Below are 20242 nucleotides of genomic sequence, written 5' to 3' on the forward strand. Positions count from 1 at the left end.
GCTAATATTACGGAGTCATTGAAAAGTAACTTTTAGGCAATGCTCTGTCATTTGTACATGTTTCCATATTGCACAGTTTTCCTAATTATTTTTTAAGTGAATGTATACAAGGCTGGGCACGGTGGCTCATACCTGGAATCCCAGCACTTTAGGAGGCCCAGAAGGGCAGATCACCTGAGGTCAGGCGTTCGAGACCAGCCTGGCCAACATGGTGACACCCCCTCTCTACCAAAAATACAAAAATTAGACGGGCGTGGTGATGTATAGTAGTCCCAGCTATTCAGGAGGCTGAGATGTGAGAATTGTTTGAATCCTGGAGGCAGAGATGTGAGAATTGTCTGAATCCTGGAGGCAGAGGATGCAGTGAGCCAAGATCATGCCACTACACTCCAGCCTGGGTAACAGAGTGAGACTCTGCCTTAAAAAAAAAAAAAAAAAAAAAAAAGTGTGTGTTTATGTGTGTGTATGTGTGTATGTATGATATATATATCATGATACATATATCACGTTAATTTAGTTGATTTAGTTGATATGTATACCAAAACTTAATCATAGTTGTTGGTCTCATTTCTTCTCACTATATAATACTGTGGTAAATATTATGCAGTCATTTTTCATCCTTTGAATTACTTTTTTTTTTTTTTTAACATTTCTAAGATTTTCCTTACTGGGAGTAAATAAATTATATTTCTCTTTAGCCTGGACAACAGAGCAAGACCCCGTCTCTAAAAAAAAAGGGTAGGGGCGGGCAGGGAGAAGCAGCAGCAGGAGAAGAAGAAAAGAAATGAAAAAATCCATAGTGACTTGTTAAAGTGCCATGTATTTCTCATTCAATTTCACAACCTTGTGAAAGCTTGTAGTTACTATTACTATCCCACCCTATCAAAAACAAAATCTACAGATAAGGCATTGAGAGGTTAAGTAACTTATTATAATTAAGTGGCAAAACCCTTGAAACTATTATATTAACTTGTTAAGTAATAATGTACTTTATACATGCTACCAACATCCAGAAAGTATAATGCTGTCAACTAGGTCAGAGAAGTAGGAGACACTGGGAGGAAAAAGAAAGGAGAGGGAAGAGCTTGCAAAGGGGTGCCATTTATTAGCCTTTTGGTTTTGTTGTTTAAAACTATACAACAGACTGGGCACAATGGCTCATGCCTGTAATCCCAACATTTTGGGAGGCAGAGGCAGGAGGACTGGTTGAGCCCAGGGGTTCAAGACCAGCCTGGGCAACATAGGGAGACCATGTCTCTACAAAAAGTTAAAAAATCAGCAGGATATGGTGGCGCGCACCTGTAGTCCTAGCTATTTGGGAGGCTGAGATGAAGAAGTGTGCTTGAGCCCAGGAGTTGGAGGCGGCAGTGAGCCGTGATCATGTCACCACGCTCCAGCCTGGGTGACAGAGTGAGACCTTGTCTCAAGAAAAAGAAAAAGAAAAAGAAAGAAAGAAAGAACGAAAGAAAGAGAGAGAGAGAGAGAGAGAGAAAGAAAGAGAAAGAAAGAAAGAAAGACAGTATAATAAAAAATTTTAAATGAAAATAAAAAATAGCCAGATAAAATATAATGAAACATTTGATAAACTGCATTAGATATTTGCTCAGCGTCAAGTTTGCAACCCTTTGATTAAGTGCAAGGCATGTATTAATATTTAAGCCCAGTACAGTATTTCTAAGATGAGTTGAACCCTACCTGGTTCAAAAGTACATGCTCATCTCATGCACGCTGTTGGTATATGAGCTAAGTACACCTATCCTTCAAAAAAATAATCTGGCAACATTTATCAAAAGCCCTAAAATTGTTTTATACTCTGCTCTGGTAATTCCATCACTGAAAATCTAGTATTTAAAAAAAAAGAGGCTTTTACTCAGTTACTGTACCATTATCTATGATAGTCATAAAGTTAAAATTAAAAAGACATAACCTAAATGATTCGCTATAGTTGTTTTTTGCTCATCATCATCCCTTCCTCAGGAAAACCACACCTCATCCAATTCATGTCATCTCATGGGGACTGTCAATCATGGCTTTCTGTGGGTTCCCCTACTCACCCTAACCACAGCCACCACAGTGGCTGCCCTTGCTGTAGCTCATCTCCCAGGTTCCAATGATTGGTTAAGGAACTGACAATCAGAATTGATTACCAACAACACAGAACTGACATGTGGACATCAGGAAAGAGAAGCTGTCTTTCAAGTGTGGTTGCTAAGCTAAAGGTATATGTCTGGGGCTCCAGAAGCAAGAGGCTAGAAAAACCCAGAAAGGAGACAAAGAAACCCAATGACATTACTTGCAATCTTGGATCTAGCTGTTTCCAAAGCCATTCCATCATCCTCCACATACAATACCCAGTATGTGAACCAATACACTCATTTTTTAACTTAACGAAGTTGTGTTGTTATCACGTGTAACCAAAAGATTCATGACTAACATCTTACCTAAAGAAGAGTGGTTAACCAATTATAGTGCATCCATTTAAGGAAATAACATTGACAGAATAGTGTAACTGTTAAGAGCATGTACTCAGCCCAGTCTGAATCCTGGCTCTGCTAAATATTCTCTATGTGTGCCTGGGTACATAACTTTTTTTTTTTTTTTTTTTTCTTTTTTAAGACAAGGCCTCGCTCTGTTGCCCTGGCTGGAGTGTAGTGGCGTAATCATGGCTCACTGCAGCCTCAACCTCCTGGGCTCAGGCGATCCACCTCAGCCTCCCAACTAGCTGCAACTACGGGTGTGCACCACAACGCCCGGCTAATTTCTGTATATTTTTGTAGAGACAGGGTTTCACCATGTTGTCCAGGCTGGTCTCAAACTCCTGCGCTCAAGCCATCTGCCCACCTCAGCCTCCCTAAATGCTGGGATTACAGGCATGAGCCACTGTGCCTGGCCCTTGGATACATTACTTAACTTCTCTATGCCTCAATTTCCTCATCTATAAAGTAGGGATAATAACAGGACTTCATGTGATTGTTAGGAGAAGCAAATGAGTTACTATTTACAAATGCCAGGAATAGTGTCCAGCATTAATAAATATGTGTATCTTTAAGTAAATGAAATAAGTAACAGAGTAGTATACAAAGTTGAGCTAAACTATATATTTACACAGATGTTTAAAAGAAATCTGCAAGGAAAAGGGAAATTTTATATTTTTTATAAGGCAAATACACAGTATCAAAAAAGGAAAAAACTAAAACATGTCTCTGGTCTCAGGAGACAGGATAAGTATGATTAGCCTCACACAACCCCCTCTGACCTCCCCCAGAGGAACTACATTCATCCTCAGATAGGAAGCACTTACCTAAGTGTCCAGTGGGGAATCATGAAGTCACACAACGTATCATATTAACAGCAGAATTTAAACCTAGTAGTTTATTTCTTCCAGCTAATTAGTTTTCAAGGAAAGGCACACATTCATGAGTATAACCAATTCTTAACAATCCATATAGATGAAGACGAAAAAATATTTTAAGTCATCCCCCCAAAACACTTATATTTGGCTAATGAATCTATGTAGAATATAATCACTTTTATTTAAATACAGGTTAAATTGCCTTCTCGAAGTTCATTAAATTTCAGACCTAATGATGAAGCAATATTGGAAAAATTTAATTCAAGTTTGACAACCTACCACCTGGATCTGCTCTGCTCTGCATATCTTTCCACTCCATGACTGATAAATTCCTATCAATCCATTCAAATCCTGCCTCTCAATTAGGTTTGCTATATAATACATGCTACCAAAGGTTTTGTTATTGTTGTTGTTGTTGTTAGCAATAAAAGAATTAAAACTAAGTATTTTTTTAAAATACTTTTTTACAGATTAGCTAGACTGCACATCCTCTTCCCCTTGCCCATACTGAACATATTAACAGAGTCAAAGATCTGCCACTAAAGCATTATAATTTAGTTTAAAGCCTTGTCCATCAGGTTATAAAGCCTCCACAATAAATAGACTGCTTCGATACTGACAGTGGGAAGTTTTTTGTTCAAATTCTAGTATTTACTTGTTATGGCTCCAGTGGGTTTATGAGGCCAAAATATCAAGATAAATGGAATTACAAATTAGATTATCTAACATGGAAATAAAATTTTTCATTGATGTATCTCTAACATTTTCCATGAATGGACAAAACTTATCTTAAAAAAAATGAAATGTAAGATTTGCACAGTTGGTACAGCTTTCTAAATTGGGTTGTTTGGTTGGGGTTTTTGTATTTTTTTTTTAATCTTATCTTCACACGTGTATAAAAACTCACGCAAAAAAAAGTTAACAGAAGTTTAGAGGTAAACTGAATAAGCCTGGAAGACTGATTAGTAAGTTAAAATTTGCTTAGGAAAAAATACTAAAATACTAAAAACCAAATTTTCATATTTTAGGCGATATATCCTAGTGATTAAAATACACCAACTTGGTTCAAATCCCCATCATGTACTACTCGAGGTCACACTGGTAGTACTTTACTTCTCTGTGCTTTACTTCTCTGTGCTTTACTTCTCTGTGCTTCAATTTTCTCATCTGAAGATGGGAATAACAACTGTATGTAACTCAGAGTTATGAGATACACGAATTAACATGTGCGAACACAATAAACTTTAGCTATTACTGTTACTGTTATCCATATCACCCTCTAAAATATAGTTCACTTAAGAATTACTAAAATAAGCATCTTCCTGGGTCTGAAATATGTGCATACCACGATATATAGAGAGATGATGTATGTGAAACAGTCCTTCAACAAAACTTTTAGTTGAGTGCCATCTCTGTAGAGGATGTCCTCCTGTGCACTGAAAATACGGAAATGAACAAAATATAGTCTCTGAATTCAAGACCTTTCTGTCTAGTAGACAATATAAATAAAACTATAATAAAAGTAGCATGATGCAGATGCTATGGAAACAGACAATCCTATGAGACACTAAACAACACAGGCACTTAACTAGGGGCAAACACAGGGGTCCCAGATAAAATAAACTCCAGCAATATTTTCTGAGGAACAATCACCTACTTATTTCACTTCCGGGTATCACACTGTTATTTATGCAATTTATATTGTTAATATATTAATAAGTGTTTTACAAAAAATAAGACTACCTATCACACTACTCACCATGCTCATAAACTTAAATACCCTTTAGTATTAATGAAGATATTTTCTTTTTTCTTTTTTTTTTTTTTTTTTGAGACAGGGTGTCACTGTGTTGCCCAGGCTGGAGTGCAGTGGCATGATCATAGCTCACTGCATCAACTGCAGTCTTGAACTCCTGGGATCAAGGAATCCTCCCACCTTAGCCTCCCCAGTAGCTAGGACTACAGACATATGCCACCATACCCGGCTAAATTTTTTTTTTTTTTTTTTTTTTTTGAGACAGGGTCAGGCTAGTCTCAAACTCCTGGACTCAAGCAATCCTCTCGCCTTGGTCTCCCAAAGCTGGGATTACAGGCCTGAGACACAGCACCTGGCCTGATGATATTCTCTTAAAAAAAAAAAAACAAAATATAACCTTGCAAAGGTTATACTGCCTCTTCAAGAAACATTTCTCTCACCAATAAATAAAAGCTACAAACTTTCCCCTACTAAATTATATTAGGACTAATGTCACAGGAATGACAATATTTTTGAGCTGGAAGAGACCTTTGAGAGCCTCTAATTCAATGCTCTCATTTTACAGATGAAAAGAGGCTGTAAAGTATAATGGAAAAAAAAACCAACCTGAGAGTCAGAAAACTGAATTTTGGGCCCAACTGTCTTACGGTGAAAGCCTGTGCAAATTATCTGCTTCCTCATCTGTAAAATGAGAGGTTTGTACTAGATTGCTTCCAAGATCCGGTTCAGCTCTGTAATTCTTAGTTTATGGAACTGAAGCAGAGATAAGCAACTTGCCCAAGGTCACACAGCTAGTCAATAGCAAAGTAAAGACTATCCTCAGATCCCAACTACAATCACTTTCTCCCCTATACCATACTGCTTCTACTACTTCATAACAATATTCCTGTAATTTATTCTAAGATTCTTGAAAATTATTAACAAGCATGAAGGAGTTCATGAATCTAAATGACTGATTTCTACAGCTCTTCTATAGGAAATGAGCTTTAAATCCAAATGCAACAAGTACATGAGGTCTCAAGCTGGGTATTATTACTTACTACACTTATTAATATTAAATTGACCCCAAGAAAGTTATGAGAATTTATGCTTAAATTCCCACCACCTAAAAATCCAACTCACAAAAGAAAGTATGTGCCATGCAAAATTAAAATATGAATTGTTATAAGTAATGATATATATTATAGGTATAATTCTAGGAATAGGATGAGAATTTAAATTCTTCATTTTATGTTCTAGTTATATTTAATATTCATTTTAAATTCAAAAGAGATCAATTTAAACACTTTTCTTTCTTCTTCCCTTTTTAGACTCTCTAGCTTTAAAAACATTAGAATAGCTTAAGCATATTACTTCTGAAATCACGTAAACAATTACAAATAAAAGACTATATAAACTATGCTCATAGTTTCTCTTACAAAATTGAAAATCAGCCCCCACAGTATTCTAAAATTCTGTGCTGAAATATATTACAACTCTACTAAACTGTATAATAAACAGCATTTGGTTCTCTAAAATGTCTTAAGCTTATTATATTTCACAGGGAATTTAGCAAGATTTCATGAAGACTGATCTTGCTGACACAAGAAAAGACAGAAAAATCCTCAGAAGAAAAGCACAATAAAAATGCAAAATAGTAATAAAGTCAACAACAACAGTTAAGTTTCATACTACTGACTTGAAAGAACATTCAAAAACATTAATGAATATATATAAGTATAGTTCAACTATATTTAGGGATTTTTAAAGAATCACAGAATGTTTACATTTTTAAATTGGATGAAGCCTTAAGTCACTAATCCAATAGCACTCATAGTAAGAATCTACAGAATTTATCTCCACCTCCCCAAAAAATATGTCCCTGTAGTCCACTCTAAATTCTCAAAACTAACTACTTCTTTCCATTGTTGTTACTTGTTGCAAGTTCCATTGTTGCTCCACTGTTCCACTGTTCCAAGTCTAGTTGTCATACAGTTCTTACATTCTGGTAAAAAAAAATTAGACTGACGTCAATGTCTTCCTAATTTTCACCTGTTGGTCTGCCTTCTAAAGCAGGAGAATGGATCTATTCTCCCTCCTATTTATTAAAATTAACAGGTTTTTAAATCCTATTTACTGAAATCCAGGTTTCTTAAATACCTGGAGACAGCTATCATGTCTCCCACCCGTTAGTCTCTTCTTTAAATGTAAGTTCCATAGACTTCCCGTAGGTCCTAGAGACATTTTTGGAATACAACATACTTTCACATTGTCAGTAACTTAAAAAACAAAAAACTGCCACTTGTTGAATTTTGATGTAATACCAAAGAATACTCACTCTTTCCTTTTCCAACCATATATCTACATGAAGCTGGATTCTCTTCACATATCTCAACCAAAACATCACAACAGACTGAAGGCAGACAAAAAATCCAGCTGTCTTCTCCAAGTAAGCCAGAAATCAAGGTGATTTGCAAAAATATAAAACAATGCCACTGGTCTAGTTTCTTTGGTTTTAGAACATATTTATTCTTCATAAAAAATTATATTCACAACACAGTTTAAATTAATAAATATACTTGAAATTGTCATTTAATTTCTAAAAGAGCAAATATCAGTAGATATAATCTACATAAACCTAAATCTTTTTGGGGTCCTCAATAATTGTTAAGAGAGTAAAGAGGCCCTGAGACCAAAAGGCTAAAGCACAGTCTATTTCTCATAAGATTTTCAAACCTCCATTCTGGTTTCTCTCTTTTCTCTCTCTCCTCTAATATGTAAATGTGCCATTGTAAAGGAGACATCTGTCACATATCTATTCATGAGCTAGAATCCTTAAACACATAACCCTGTCCTCCTCCAGCTAGTGATTTCAAAAAATTAAAGGCCTACAGGGCCATCTGGTACACCTTCGTTTTTAACATCTCATTACTAAGTCATCTGAAGTCAAATACTTTAATTCTTCTAAGGAATGCAGTCTTTAAATATGGAAACAGAGGAAGTTTACAGTTTAATCGTACTATCATGCCATCTTTTTTTTTGAGAAAGTGTCTCACTCTGTCACCCAGGCTGGAATGCAATGACGCTATCTAGGCTCACCGCAGCCTCCACCTCCCAGGCTCAAGCAATCCTCCCAACTCAGCCTCCTGAACCATGCCCAGCTAATTTTTCTATTTTTTGTAGAGACAGGGTTTCACCATGTTGTCCAGACTGGTCTTTTACTCCTGAGCTCAAGCAATCCACCCGCCTAGGCCGCCCAAAGTGCTGGGATTACAGGCTTGAGCCACCACTCCTGGCCCATACAATCTTTTTGACCAAACTTTCACTATTTACAAAAAAGTAAAGCAAATTATTTATAATTGGCAGGATGGAGCAGGAAAGAAAATGCAAGTGTTCTGTATAATCAATCATTTGATTCTCAGCAATAACCCATTCAAAAGTACCCATGTACTGATATGCAAAAAAACCCAACTACTTATCTAGCCAATATGACACTAGGTTCCTAGACTTCAACAAAGCAAAACTGGCCTTTACTTGAAAACCTTTTTAACTCCTCACTCCCTTAATCACAGGATTATAGAAGACAAAATAGGATGGAGATTATAGGTTTAAATGATTCAACAGAAAATCTAGAGCTACATCACTGAACACCTCTAACAGAACCACAAGATAGACAAGCGAAAAGCTTTGGGACCCAAGGGAAAGAAATCTATACTATATTTATCATATAATTTCCTAAATTCTAATAGATTCCCAAATCTTATAGAGCTGTATTTTACTTGTGATAAAACTATGTGAATATGATAATGGTAATAAGGTAAAAAGAAACAAAACCACAACATACAGCATCAAAAATAATCAGATCATAATCTTAGGTTTTTGGTTTCAAATGTCAAAACTTCAAAATAAGTAACTTTTACAGATGCTTATGGCATATCTTTAAAAATAACCCATCTTCAAAGTTAAGTTTGCCTAAAAGGAGTTCATCACATAGAATATTTATGTAAGTTCACATACCTGTGTATCTCTTTTAAGTTTCAATTATTCTATTACTATATGTTAAACTGGCTCAATTTTTCAAGAAACAAAGTTAGTTTTTACCGTGATACATACAACACATTCAAGTTCCATTAATATTAACGGTTCTTACTAGCTGTAACTAGCAGTTAAAAAGCTTTCTAAAACTTCATCAATTCATACAATGTACTAACATGTATACCTGGAAAAGGTGCTAAACACTTGTTAAAATAAAAACTGAGATTTCGCTCAATAGAAAACATCTCCATTTTGACACTCAGGGCTTCATATTCCTGTTAGCGTTAGTGAAATCTGAGAACACATCGCCAAGCTTCAAAATGAATATAACCCTAGAGAAGACCAATAGTTTTAACTTGCATGCTGGTTGGTCAAAAAGAAATATCCCCCTGTAGCTATACAGGTACTCGGTGTGAAGTGTAACTTTCACAAAAGCCTGTCCTATGATTTCATGAATTAACAGAAACTCACTACTTAAGGTTACATAAAAACCCACTGTAATCTAAACTGCCAGAAAAAATTATGGTTATTTGGAAGTTCAAGCTAAATGATTCCAATCCCTCCAAATTTTCAAACATCAGGAAAAGTGCAGAATGTTTTTAAGTTGAAGTAACCTCAGAAACTCACAATCTAGATGTTTTGTCTCCCAAATTCCCAATACTGATAACAGATGTCAACAGATAATTCAACACTATGTTCTTAGTATCTAGTTCACGGCCTGGCTCACAGTAATGGCTCAATAAATATTCGAGAAACGAATAAATGAATGAATGAATGATGATATAGCCTTAAATAACAAACAATAAAATGGTCTTTTTAAACTCATAACACTAACATTAAACATCTTAATGAAACTACAAACAAAAGTAAAAGCATGCTAAAAGCAAGCATCAACTTCTCTATTTATGAAATACATTTTAAACCGTTCATTTAGAAATTTTCAAGTGCAAAAGAATCACCAGATATACTAAATTTCTAGTCATTTAATAAATAAACTTTTATATTCTAATAATGAAAGCTCAGCGTTGGGATAAGATGAAAGGGGGAAACGTCTGTCAATGTATTCCGCATGTTTAATGGATCCCATAAATCAAAGCTTTCCGTGAATTTTCTAGAGCATATTCATGCCAATCTTTAAGCCTATTGTCACTTTCACACATGCTCACAGGAACAAAATGACAAAGAATGCTATGCCTGAACCACTGGATTCAGGGCACAAAACACTTGATTAACAATTGTCAACGCTATGAATAGTAAATATCGACAGATATTTTCAAAATAAAGTACTCGCACCGATTCCTACATAAATCGAAGCTCTTGATTTCTTTAAAACATTCACTAGACTGCTGAACTTCCAGACATTTGAAAATGTGTCTACAATCTCCTCGTGTGCGACAACTAGGAGTGAACAGCCCGTTTACCAATTGCGGATGAATACCGCTAAGCGTTTTCCAGACAAAAGAGCGTTAAAAGACATTCATGCACATTTATTCGTTCCCCATAAATGTGTTTTCTCCCAAATTTCATTTTATGTCGTATAAAGTTAAATACAGCAAGTTGAAATTTTAGTCAAAAGCACGCCGGTGCCTTACAAGCTGTGTAACTGCTACATCTGGTGGCAGCACACTTGCTTGCAAGAAGCCAGAAAACTTAGAAAACAATTGTAACAGATTTGGTGCGTGTTTGCAATAACCTTTACGCAGATATTTCCCACAAAACCCACGACCCTGTCACAGAAGAACAGTAGCCTACTTGCAGCAGAGAATATAACGCACAAACACGCAGGAAGCAACGGCGAAGGAGAGAAAGTTGCAACCATCTGGAGGGGCGGTTTTAAAAGCCTGCCCACGAGTCAGTCTGTCGTTTAAATTGCTCTAGGGGGCCACACAGGGGATCAAAGTCTGCCTAGATAATTTCAGCGTCTCTCCCCAAAGGAGAGACCCTGCAAGCGAGGGGCATCCTCCAGGTCCCGGGCAGCAAAGCTCGCAGAGTGGGGACCGCCTCTATGGGAGGAGTGCGCGGGAGAAGGGGAGGGGGCTCGAGGACTAAGGCTCCAGCGGGAGGAAAAACCCACCAGAGACCGGAGGCCAGGAGGTTAAGAGTACTGAGTGTACTGGCAAATGGAGCAGAAAGGGGCTCGCGTCTGGGGGTAGGCTTCCCACCCTCGCAGGACTGGCTCCCAGGAACCCCAGGCGAGTCTGTGCGCCTCGCCCTGTCCCCACCAGCGCGCACCCCCTCGTCCGTCTCCTCCGCCACCCGCGAACCACCACCCACAGCCAGGGCACTACCTCCCCAGAGCCGGGGAACCGGGCGGCCTCGCGTCCACCTCGCCACCACCCCCCCCCCCAGGGTCTGGCGGAGGAGCCCCGGGGCGGTGGGGGGGCGCGGGGGTCCGCGGGGCGGGAGAGGAGGCCCGCGAGCGGGCGCGGGCGCGGCGGTGCTTACCTTCCCTGGGCCTCCCGGATGGCGGCGTGTGATTCAGCAGGGACCTGGCCGCCGCCGCCGAGCCCGGGGTTGGAGACGTGGAGAGCTGGGACCAAGATGGCGGCCCCTCCAAACTTCCACTGCTACTTTGGACACTCATCAAGCTACTTTCTGGGAACCCGACTCCCCCCCTGCGACGGCAGCGGCGGCAACGGCACCGGCACCCGCCTCCGTCATGGCGGGGGCTGCGCTGAGGGCGAGCGAGAGAGCGAGGGCTGGGAGGGGAGAGTCAAGGGGATGGGGGAGGAAACCGAGAAGAGGGGAGGTGGGGAGGAAAGAGGTGAGGGAAGGAGAGGGGACAGGGAGGAGGGAAAGGGGGAGAAGCGAGGGAGCGGGCAGGCGCGCCAGAGAAGAGGCGGAGGGAAGGAGTGCGGCAGCGGAGGCGTCGAGGGGGTGCCCGGCGGGGCCGGGGTCGGAGCGCGGGCGGAGTGCGGGCTGCGCCGGCCGAGGACACTTCCGCGGGCGGAACCTGCCGGCACCTCTGCAGTGCGTCGGCCCCCGGCGTCGCCCGGGAGGCGGCGGCGGCGGGCTGTGGGTGGCGGCTGAGGCGGTGGGGTAACCTCTGCATCAGTTACAGGCGGCGGCGGCGTCACGCGCCGCCTGTGCAAACACTATCGCGAGGCTCCTGCGCCTCCGGTAGCGGCGGCGGCGGCAGCAGCGGCCGCGGGAGCAGGCTTGGGGGAGGGACCTGCCAGGGGCTGGAGGGTGGGGGCACGGGGAAGGAGCGAGCGCGCGAGGGAAGAGACGAGAGGGCCGGGGCGCCCCTGCCGCACCCGCAGATCGCCGCGCGGCGCGGGAGTCCGGGGTTGCCGGACTCGCGTGCGCGGGGGCAGCGTCCCCGCGCCGGCCAGAGGGAGGCGCGCCCCCGCCGCGCCGCTCGGGCTCCAGCGCCGCTGCCACCTGACTCCCCCTGTCTCCCGCGGAAGCGCGCCTGGCTCCTGACCCATACCCAACCCGGGGAGAAATGCTGCTGCTCTCGCTCAGCTGCGGCTTGTCGGGAGTTCAATGTGATCGTTTCTCAAAATGGAACTGAAAAGTTGAGAGTTCCTTCTTTTTTGCCACTCTGTACTGTGCAGAAAACCTATGTGCGCCTCCCCGTCTGCAGAATGGGAATAATGACCGAATAAAAGAGCTATGAAAATAAACATGGGTAGTGGGAGAGTTGGGAAATAAAACTTTCTCGTGTTTTCTAAAAAAGAGTGAAGGAATCTTTAGTGAGGAAATTGAAAATTACCAGTTTTGTAGACTGTATGGTATAGCAATTCTTTGTTTTAAAACAGTAAGTGGAAAATCTAAATGAGAAATGTGATTACTGAATCACATATTTAGGAAAACTATACAGCGTTCATCTTGTAGAAGGTATGGTTTCTAGAAACTTCTAATTTGTTTCTAGTGTCTCCGCTGAGTCCCGACTACAAAAATCCCAAAATAAATAACAGCATTTGCTAAAATTCACAGATAGAGTGTAGCTTTCTACAGACCCACACAAGTACACTCACACCAGGGATTGGGCTTCTTGTACATAAAAGAGCAGTCTAGTTCAGGAAAAGTACAAGGTTATTTCTCTCTTTAGAAAACCAAATTGAATAGAGCACTAAAAAGATTATGATATAGCGCTACTGCACAGACATGAGGAAATGGCATGATTACCAGGGGGACAAAAATGTCGTTTCTATTTTTTATTTTTATGACTTTGCATTTCTCATAGTAATGTTTTGTTGAGATAAACTATCATACTAGAAAAGAACCTTGATTGTCAGTTATCTCCAGAAGTAATTGTAGTTGCCTTGTGCTTTAGATACTTCAGTGAGTTTTTAGTCTTGTCTGCTTTTCAAACTTAAGAGGGACATCTCACAACTTTATTGAGGTATAATTGACAAAATAAACTGCACATATTTAAAGTGTACAATTTATGGCCAGGTGCGGTGGCTCACGCCTGTAACCCCAGCACTTTGGGAGGCCGAGGCAGGCGGATCACGAGGTCAGGAGTTTGAGACCAGCCTGGCCAACATGGTGAAACCCCGTCTCTACTTAAAATACAAAAATTAGCCGGATGTAGTGGCACGCCCCTGAAGTCCCAGCTACTCGGGAGGCTGAGGCAGGAGAATCGCTTGAACCCGGGAGGCGGAAGTTGCGGTAAGCCGAGATCGCACCATTGCATTCCAGCCTGGGCGACAGAGCAAGACTCCTAGACTCTGTCTCAAAAAAATAAAAATAAAGTGTACAATTTGATAAGTTTTGATGTGTATACATCCCTGAAACTACTTCTACAAGGAAGATGGTGAATGTATCTATCACCCTCCAAAGTTTCCTCTATCCCTTTGTGGTTCCTCCTCCACTCTTCTTCCAGTCTCTCCAACCACAGATCTGCTTTCTGTCATACGGGTAGCTTTCCATTTCATAGAATTTTAGATGAATGCAGGCCATACAGTCAATTTGTACTCTTGTCTGGCTTTTTTTTTTTTTGAGACAGTTGCTCTGTTTGGCCCAAGCTGGAGTGCCATCAAGCTGGAGTGCCATCTCGGCTCACTGCAGCCTCCGCCTCCGGGGTTCAAATGATTCTCCTGCCTCAACCTCCTGAGTAGCTGGAATTACAGGCACGTGCCACTACATCCAGCTAATTTTGTATTTTTAGTAGAGATGTATTTTTTAGACGGATCCTGACCTCAGGTGATCCGCCCACCTTGGCCTCCCAAATTGCTGGGATTACAGGCCTGAGCCACCGTGCTGGGCCTTGTCTGGCTTCTTTCACTCAACATCATTATTTTGAGAGATTTGTCCACATTGTTGCATTATCAATAGTTTGTTTTTATTTTTAAGTAGTATTACACTGAATGAGTGTACCACACTTGTTTATCCATTAAACTATTGATGGACATTTGCATTGTTTTCACTTTTTGGCTGTTACGAATAATGCTGCTAAGAACATTCATGTACAAGTCTTTCTGTGGACATAGGCTTTCCTTTCCCTTGGATACATACCCAGGATCTTGCCATTCGATTTTTATACCTAAATACATGCACTATAAGAGGAACAGAGTTTCTGTAATGACATGTTGATAAATGTATGCTCTTTCTGTATTTTTAAGAGTAAGCTTAGTCAGCAGATTGCGGTGAAAAGAACATAGGACAGGAAGGAAGTTAAGAGACCTGAGTATTAGTCTCAGCAGGTAACTTGATTCAATTTCCTCATCTACGAGAAAGAGGTTAGAGTCACTGAGTGATTTTTAAAGCTCCTGCCAATTCTGAGACTATACAGAGCTCAGTTCCTCTCCAAAATGGTAAACAAACCCAACCAAAAAGGTTTGATGATGGTAGGTTATCTTTCTCCCAACCTTCTCCAGAGCTTCAAGTTTTTAAGTTACCCTTATACCAATTCATATTACTTTTTTTTTTTTTTAAATGTCACCCAGGCTGGAGTGCAGTGTGCAATCTTGGCTCACTGCAACCTCTGCTTCCCAGATTCAAGCAAGTCTCATGCCTCAGCCTCCTGAGTAGCTGGGACTGCAGATGCCCATCACAATGCCCGGCTAATTTTTTGTATTTTAGTAGAGATGGGGTTTCACCATGTTGCCCAGGGTGGTCTCAAACTCCGGAGCTCAGGCAGTACACCCGCCTTGGCCTCTTAAAGTGCTAGGGTTACAGGCATGAGCCACCACGTCCGGCCTAACTCATGTTATATTTAATGCAGATTGGCTATGTTTATTTTTAATGATAACTAGAGGATTACAGCATATACATGATCAAGTTACTTTAGTTATATTTTTGTTGTGGATACTTCCTTAGAAGGACAATTAAATGTTTGATTCCTGTCTTCATGTGGTTTTTCATAAGACAGCAGTCACCAACCTTAAAAAAAAAGGCCTCTACTGGCAATGGGGAGTTATTTAAACAAACTGTGGCTTAGCCTGAAAATGGAATGTCATGCCATTATTTCAAATCATGTCTTCAAAGAATACCAAAGAAGATAACATTGTCACACTATAGTAAGTGAAAAAATGAATATGATCTGGATTTATTCCTAAGTATGCATCAAAAACACTGGAAGTACTCAGGAAGCCAAGGTGGGAGGATCACTTGAACACAAGACTTCAAGACTAGCCTGGGCAACATGATGAGACCCCATCTCTTAAAAAAAAAAAAACTGGAAGGATGTGCCCCAAAAAGTTAATAATAAGTAGCATTGGGCTGTGAGATTACATAGTTATTATTTCTTTATGTATACTTTTCCAAATTTTGTAAAACAAATCATGTGTTTCTTTTTATATTCAGAAAAAGTTCAATAAATATGTTTTAAGTAATTGAAGTAATTGAAGCATAAAGAAGGCCTCTGGACATAAGTTGTGCAAATACATAATTTTATAAAATGATTATGTCAAATAAATGAAAACTTTTAAATGGCAGGGAGAAGCTCCTCCACACCTTGAAATTTGCTAGTATATGGGCATTCAAAAAATGTCTGATAAAAAAATAGATCAAGGCTGGGCATGGTGCCTCACGCCTGTAATCCTAGCACTTTGGGAGGCTAAGGCAGGAGGATCACTTGAGCCTAGGAGTTCTAGACTAGCCTGGGCAACAGAGTGAGACCCCATCTCTATTTAAAAAAAAGAAAAAGATTAGATGGCTAGAGTGATAGATTAAACAATAGGAAAAAATATAGAAAAGTCAGAGAAGTTCAGATTCAGACAGAAAGAGACACCTGCCACTCTGTAGGGAAGAAGAAATCTCAAGAGCAAGAAGAGATCATTGGAAGCTTTCTGGCAATATTCCATGGAGGAATATTCCCAGAGGGAAAGCCAGCTTGAGAACACAGAAATGAACTGAGCAAGTAAAAGGTAGTAAACCTGCCTAGAAAGAATCAGGAAGACACTAGAGAGAACGTTCTGAGTGCTCCATGGGGACAGGGCCTTAAGCCTCTAGTACAGACCAAGGGCTCTGTCAATGTTGTGGAATTAATGAATGATGATGATCAATGAGCTGGGATTCAGGTGAAAGGGCAATGCAGGAGAAGTCTTCAAGGGTCTCCTGATGGAAGGTCAGATGCAAAAGGTGAAGGTCTGAACCCCGATCTATAGGATGATCATAATTTATAACTATGCTTAATAGACTCTTTTCTATTTCTATAGCATAGTAAAAATATTTACAAAGCATCCAATATTATAGACATACTAAAATGCATTTTATACTCTTAACATTTGATTACTTCTAAATTCAAGGAAAAAAATTAATGTCTGAGCCACCTAAGCCCCTTTCCCCCAAACCAATAAGAAATTAGCCCAGAGGCTGGGCGCTGTGGCTCACGCCTGTAATCCCAGCATTTTGGGAGGCCAAGGCGGGTGGATCACAAGATCAGGAGTTCGAGACCAGCCTGACCAACATGGTGAAGCTCCGTCTCTACTAAAAATACAAAAATTAGCCGGGCATAGTGGCGCATGCCTGTAATCCCAGCTACTCAGGAGGCTGAGGCAGGAGAATTGCTTGAATCCAGGAGGCGGAGGTTGCAGTGAGCCGAGATTGCACCACTGCACTCCAGCCTGGGCAACAGAGGGAGACCCCATCTCAAAAAAAAGAAATGAGTCCGGATACTGGATGAGGTATACTTTCTGAGTACTCCCATACAGTGGGATACTGGAGCCTGTTCATAATGTCCTGGGAGATTATGTACATGGCTTCCCAACTCCACATTCAGTAATGTTACATGTTATAATTGTAGCTTGAAGACAGCCATGGTGAGAGTACTTATAACTCCTAGGTCAGCAAAAGCTACAAGTTAGAGCTGCTTCTCCCCATCAGAGCCAGTTATTAAGCATTCACCAGCACATCACTGCTCCCATCGTACATTTGTCATTGCTGTGCTGTTCTCTGTTCTCTATGTCCCCCTCTTGGCTGAAAGCCTAGGGAGAGCAAGGAGCCTTCTCTGTAATGGTTACAGTTGTATTAATACCCAATATCTGGCACCTGCCTGGCATACAGTTGTGGAGCCAACCAACTACCTACACAGCTGGTTAATAAGCACTGGAGTCCCCTGAGCTAACCTGCTCATAAACATCTGGGCCAGCCATCTAGCAGGGGAAGAATAGGCCAAATGCCCCACCACCCCTTCACACTCATCCTTCATTGCCCAATGTTTGTGGCTTGATAAAGTTCACTGACCTTGTTAGGGTTTTCAGATTAAACTATGATATTGTGTAGGCCATATTTATCCTAAAATGTTTTTTATTTATTTGAAATTCAAATTATCTGAGCATCCTGCATTTTAATTTGCTAAATCTGGCAACCCAAGCCCTTCTGAAGTAAGCAAAAAGATATTTCATAAGGTAGTATCTATGAAAGACAAAGATTCTGTGACCTGGCAGTTCCATTCCAAAGAATGTATCCTAGAGGAATTCTTGCTGCTATGCACCAGGAGATAAGAACAAGAATGTCCGCGGCACTACTGTTTGTAGTAGTCAAAACCTGGAAATTACCCAAATGTCCGTCAACAAGAGAATGGATAAATTAGAGATATGTATATTTGTACAGTAGGATACTACACAACAATTAAAATGCTCACAAATATAATGCTCATTAAAAAGCAAGTTACAGAAGAACAAAGTCAGTTTGATTCCTTCTAAAATATTCAAAATCATTCAAAACTAAATAATATATTGTTCAGGAATATATTAAACTACAAGGAAAAAAATGGAAATGAGAAGCCAAGATCAGAGTGGTTACCTCCTTCAAGGAAAAGGGCACATGTGATCATGGGAACTCAGAGGGACTTCAAAAACACTGCTAAAAGCACCACTTGTTAAGCTGGGTGGGAGTACGGAAGTATGTTTGTCTTATTCTTTCTCTTTAAACTGCATGTATATATTAGATCTACTCTTACATGTATGAATTATTACATTATAAATGTTGAAATGAGGAGTATTGGGCCTTCTTCCTTCTTATCAGAGTGAATTGAAATGTCAACAAGGCTTCCTCTGCCTGGACTCACCTCCAAATTTTTGTTTCCTTCTTTGTCCAAAGGTATGAATACAGCTCAGAGCTCTTAAGATGCCTACCCTGCAATCTCAACACGCCCCCTCAATAGTTTTTTTGATTAGTTGCTTAGACAAATGGCTCCATTACATTAGATTATGAAGAATTCTCATTTCATTAAGTCGGTTCTATCTTCATTGTACAGTTCACAAAACCACTGCTTGAAGGTTTTGGTTTCCAAATCCTGAAGAGATAGTTCCAAGCTTTTGTATATAATAGGCTAGATTACACTTCCTCTGCTCCCTCCAGTGATGGAAATATTTTCTCTCGGATTTGTCAATCCATTTGAAAAAAAAGAAAACCCTTGGTCCATACATAACAAAAACTGGAATTGCTAGATTCTCAAACAAAAACCGGAATTACTAGATTTATTTCACCTGAGGTTAAAAAATTGTAACCAACTTCAGAACAATAATATCCCCTCCCCCAAAGTGCACTAGAAGCTATCCTCCAAGGACATGGTATTATGAAATGTTTGCAAAAACAAAGTACAACAAGCAAACAGTGCTCATATTACAAATTTTGAATCAACAATGTACCTCTTAACAAAGCACGCAACTTTGAAAAGTAATTTAAAAATATATAAATTATAATTTATAATTATAATCTAGTGTTACACTTTACTCATCCTAAATTTTACTGATTAAACCAAAATATAAATTTATCACATTAGAGGGAAAAACAAAAATGCCCAAAATCTTACCCTGGACATTGTTTCTGCAGCATAAATATTTTTGTAGGCAAAAGAAATGGAAGTTTCTTTTCGTAAAATATATCAAACGTCTTTGATCTTCAACAATATCTTTCCCACTCCATAGTTTAAAGATTTTCAAAATTACTTAATGCTTTCCCAGAAAATAAAAACTAAATGCCAAATCTTTCTTAATTCGATACATGGCAAAGGAGACATATATAACCTCATATGTATTTAGAAACTTTGAAACATTATGGGAATGTAAAATATTGATGAGAATTTCTTCCTCCTCTTCCTAAAAAAAAAAAAAAAAAACAGTCAAAATGCCACCATGAAGTAAGAGCGGGGATTCTCAGCTGCAAGTGATTTTTTTTGTTCCATGATCCAGGTGCTGATTAGAAGTGTGTATTCAGGTTGTGGTGGCTCATGCCTGTAATCCCAGGACTTTGGGGGCAAATCAGGAACATTCTCCCATGGATTTGACATAATTCAATGAGCCATGAATCACTGAATCATAAAAAGAATTCATAGTTTGGAAGATAGGGGTTAGAAAGAGCTGGTGTCTAAAACAGACTTTAGCTGTAGATACAAGATAATATAAACACCAATAATGGGAGATAAGTTGATGCTAAGTCTAAAATGTTAATAGAACTATCACAACAATATAGTTACATTGAGATTTTATTTATAATGATGAGAGTTATTCTGGAAGTGTGTGCTCAGGGCACAGTGGCTCATGCCTGTAATCCTAGCACTTTGGGAAGCAGAGGCGGGTGGATCACTTGAGGTAAGGAGTTTGAGACCAGCCTGGCCAACATGGTGAAACCTCATCTCTACAATAAATACAAAAAGCCGGGTATGGTGGAGCGTGCCTGTAAAATTTTTTTTTTTGATCCACTAATTTCATTCTGGGAATCTA

General features: G+C 40.0%; 1 protein-coding gene across 2 annotated transcripts in view; it reads right to left on the reverse strand.

The window, feature by feature from the left end:
• The window catches only part of TLK1 (tousled like kinase 1), a 173422-nt gene extending 160850 nt beyond the window's left edge, over positions 1 to 12572 (reverse strand). The window contains exon 1 of one of the 2 annotated variants that reach the window (XM_054476994.2): positions 11568 to 12572. In XM_054476994.2, the coding sequence (XP_054332969.1) occupies positions 11568 to 11706 (139 nt within the window). In that variant the 5' untranslated portion in view covers positions 11707 to 12572. The remainder of the gene's footprint in view (positions 1 to 11567) is intronic. The other variant, XM_063648302.1, reaches the window with a different exon arrangement.
• Between the last annotated feature and the right edge of the window lie 7670 nt (positions 12573 to 20242).

Source organism: Pongo pygmaeus, chromosome 11, assembly GCF_028885625.2.
Source record: "Pongo pygmaeus isolate AG05252 chromosome 11, NHGRI_mPonPyg2-v2.0_pri, whole genome shotgun sequence".
In the NCBI taxonomy this organism is placed as follows: domain Eukaryota; kingdom Metazoa; phylum Chordata; class Mammalia; order Primates; family Hominidae; genus Pongo; species Pongo pygmaeus.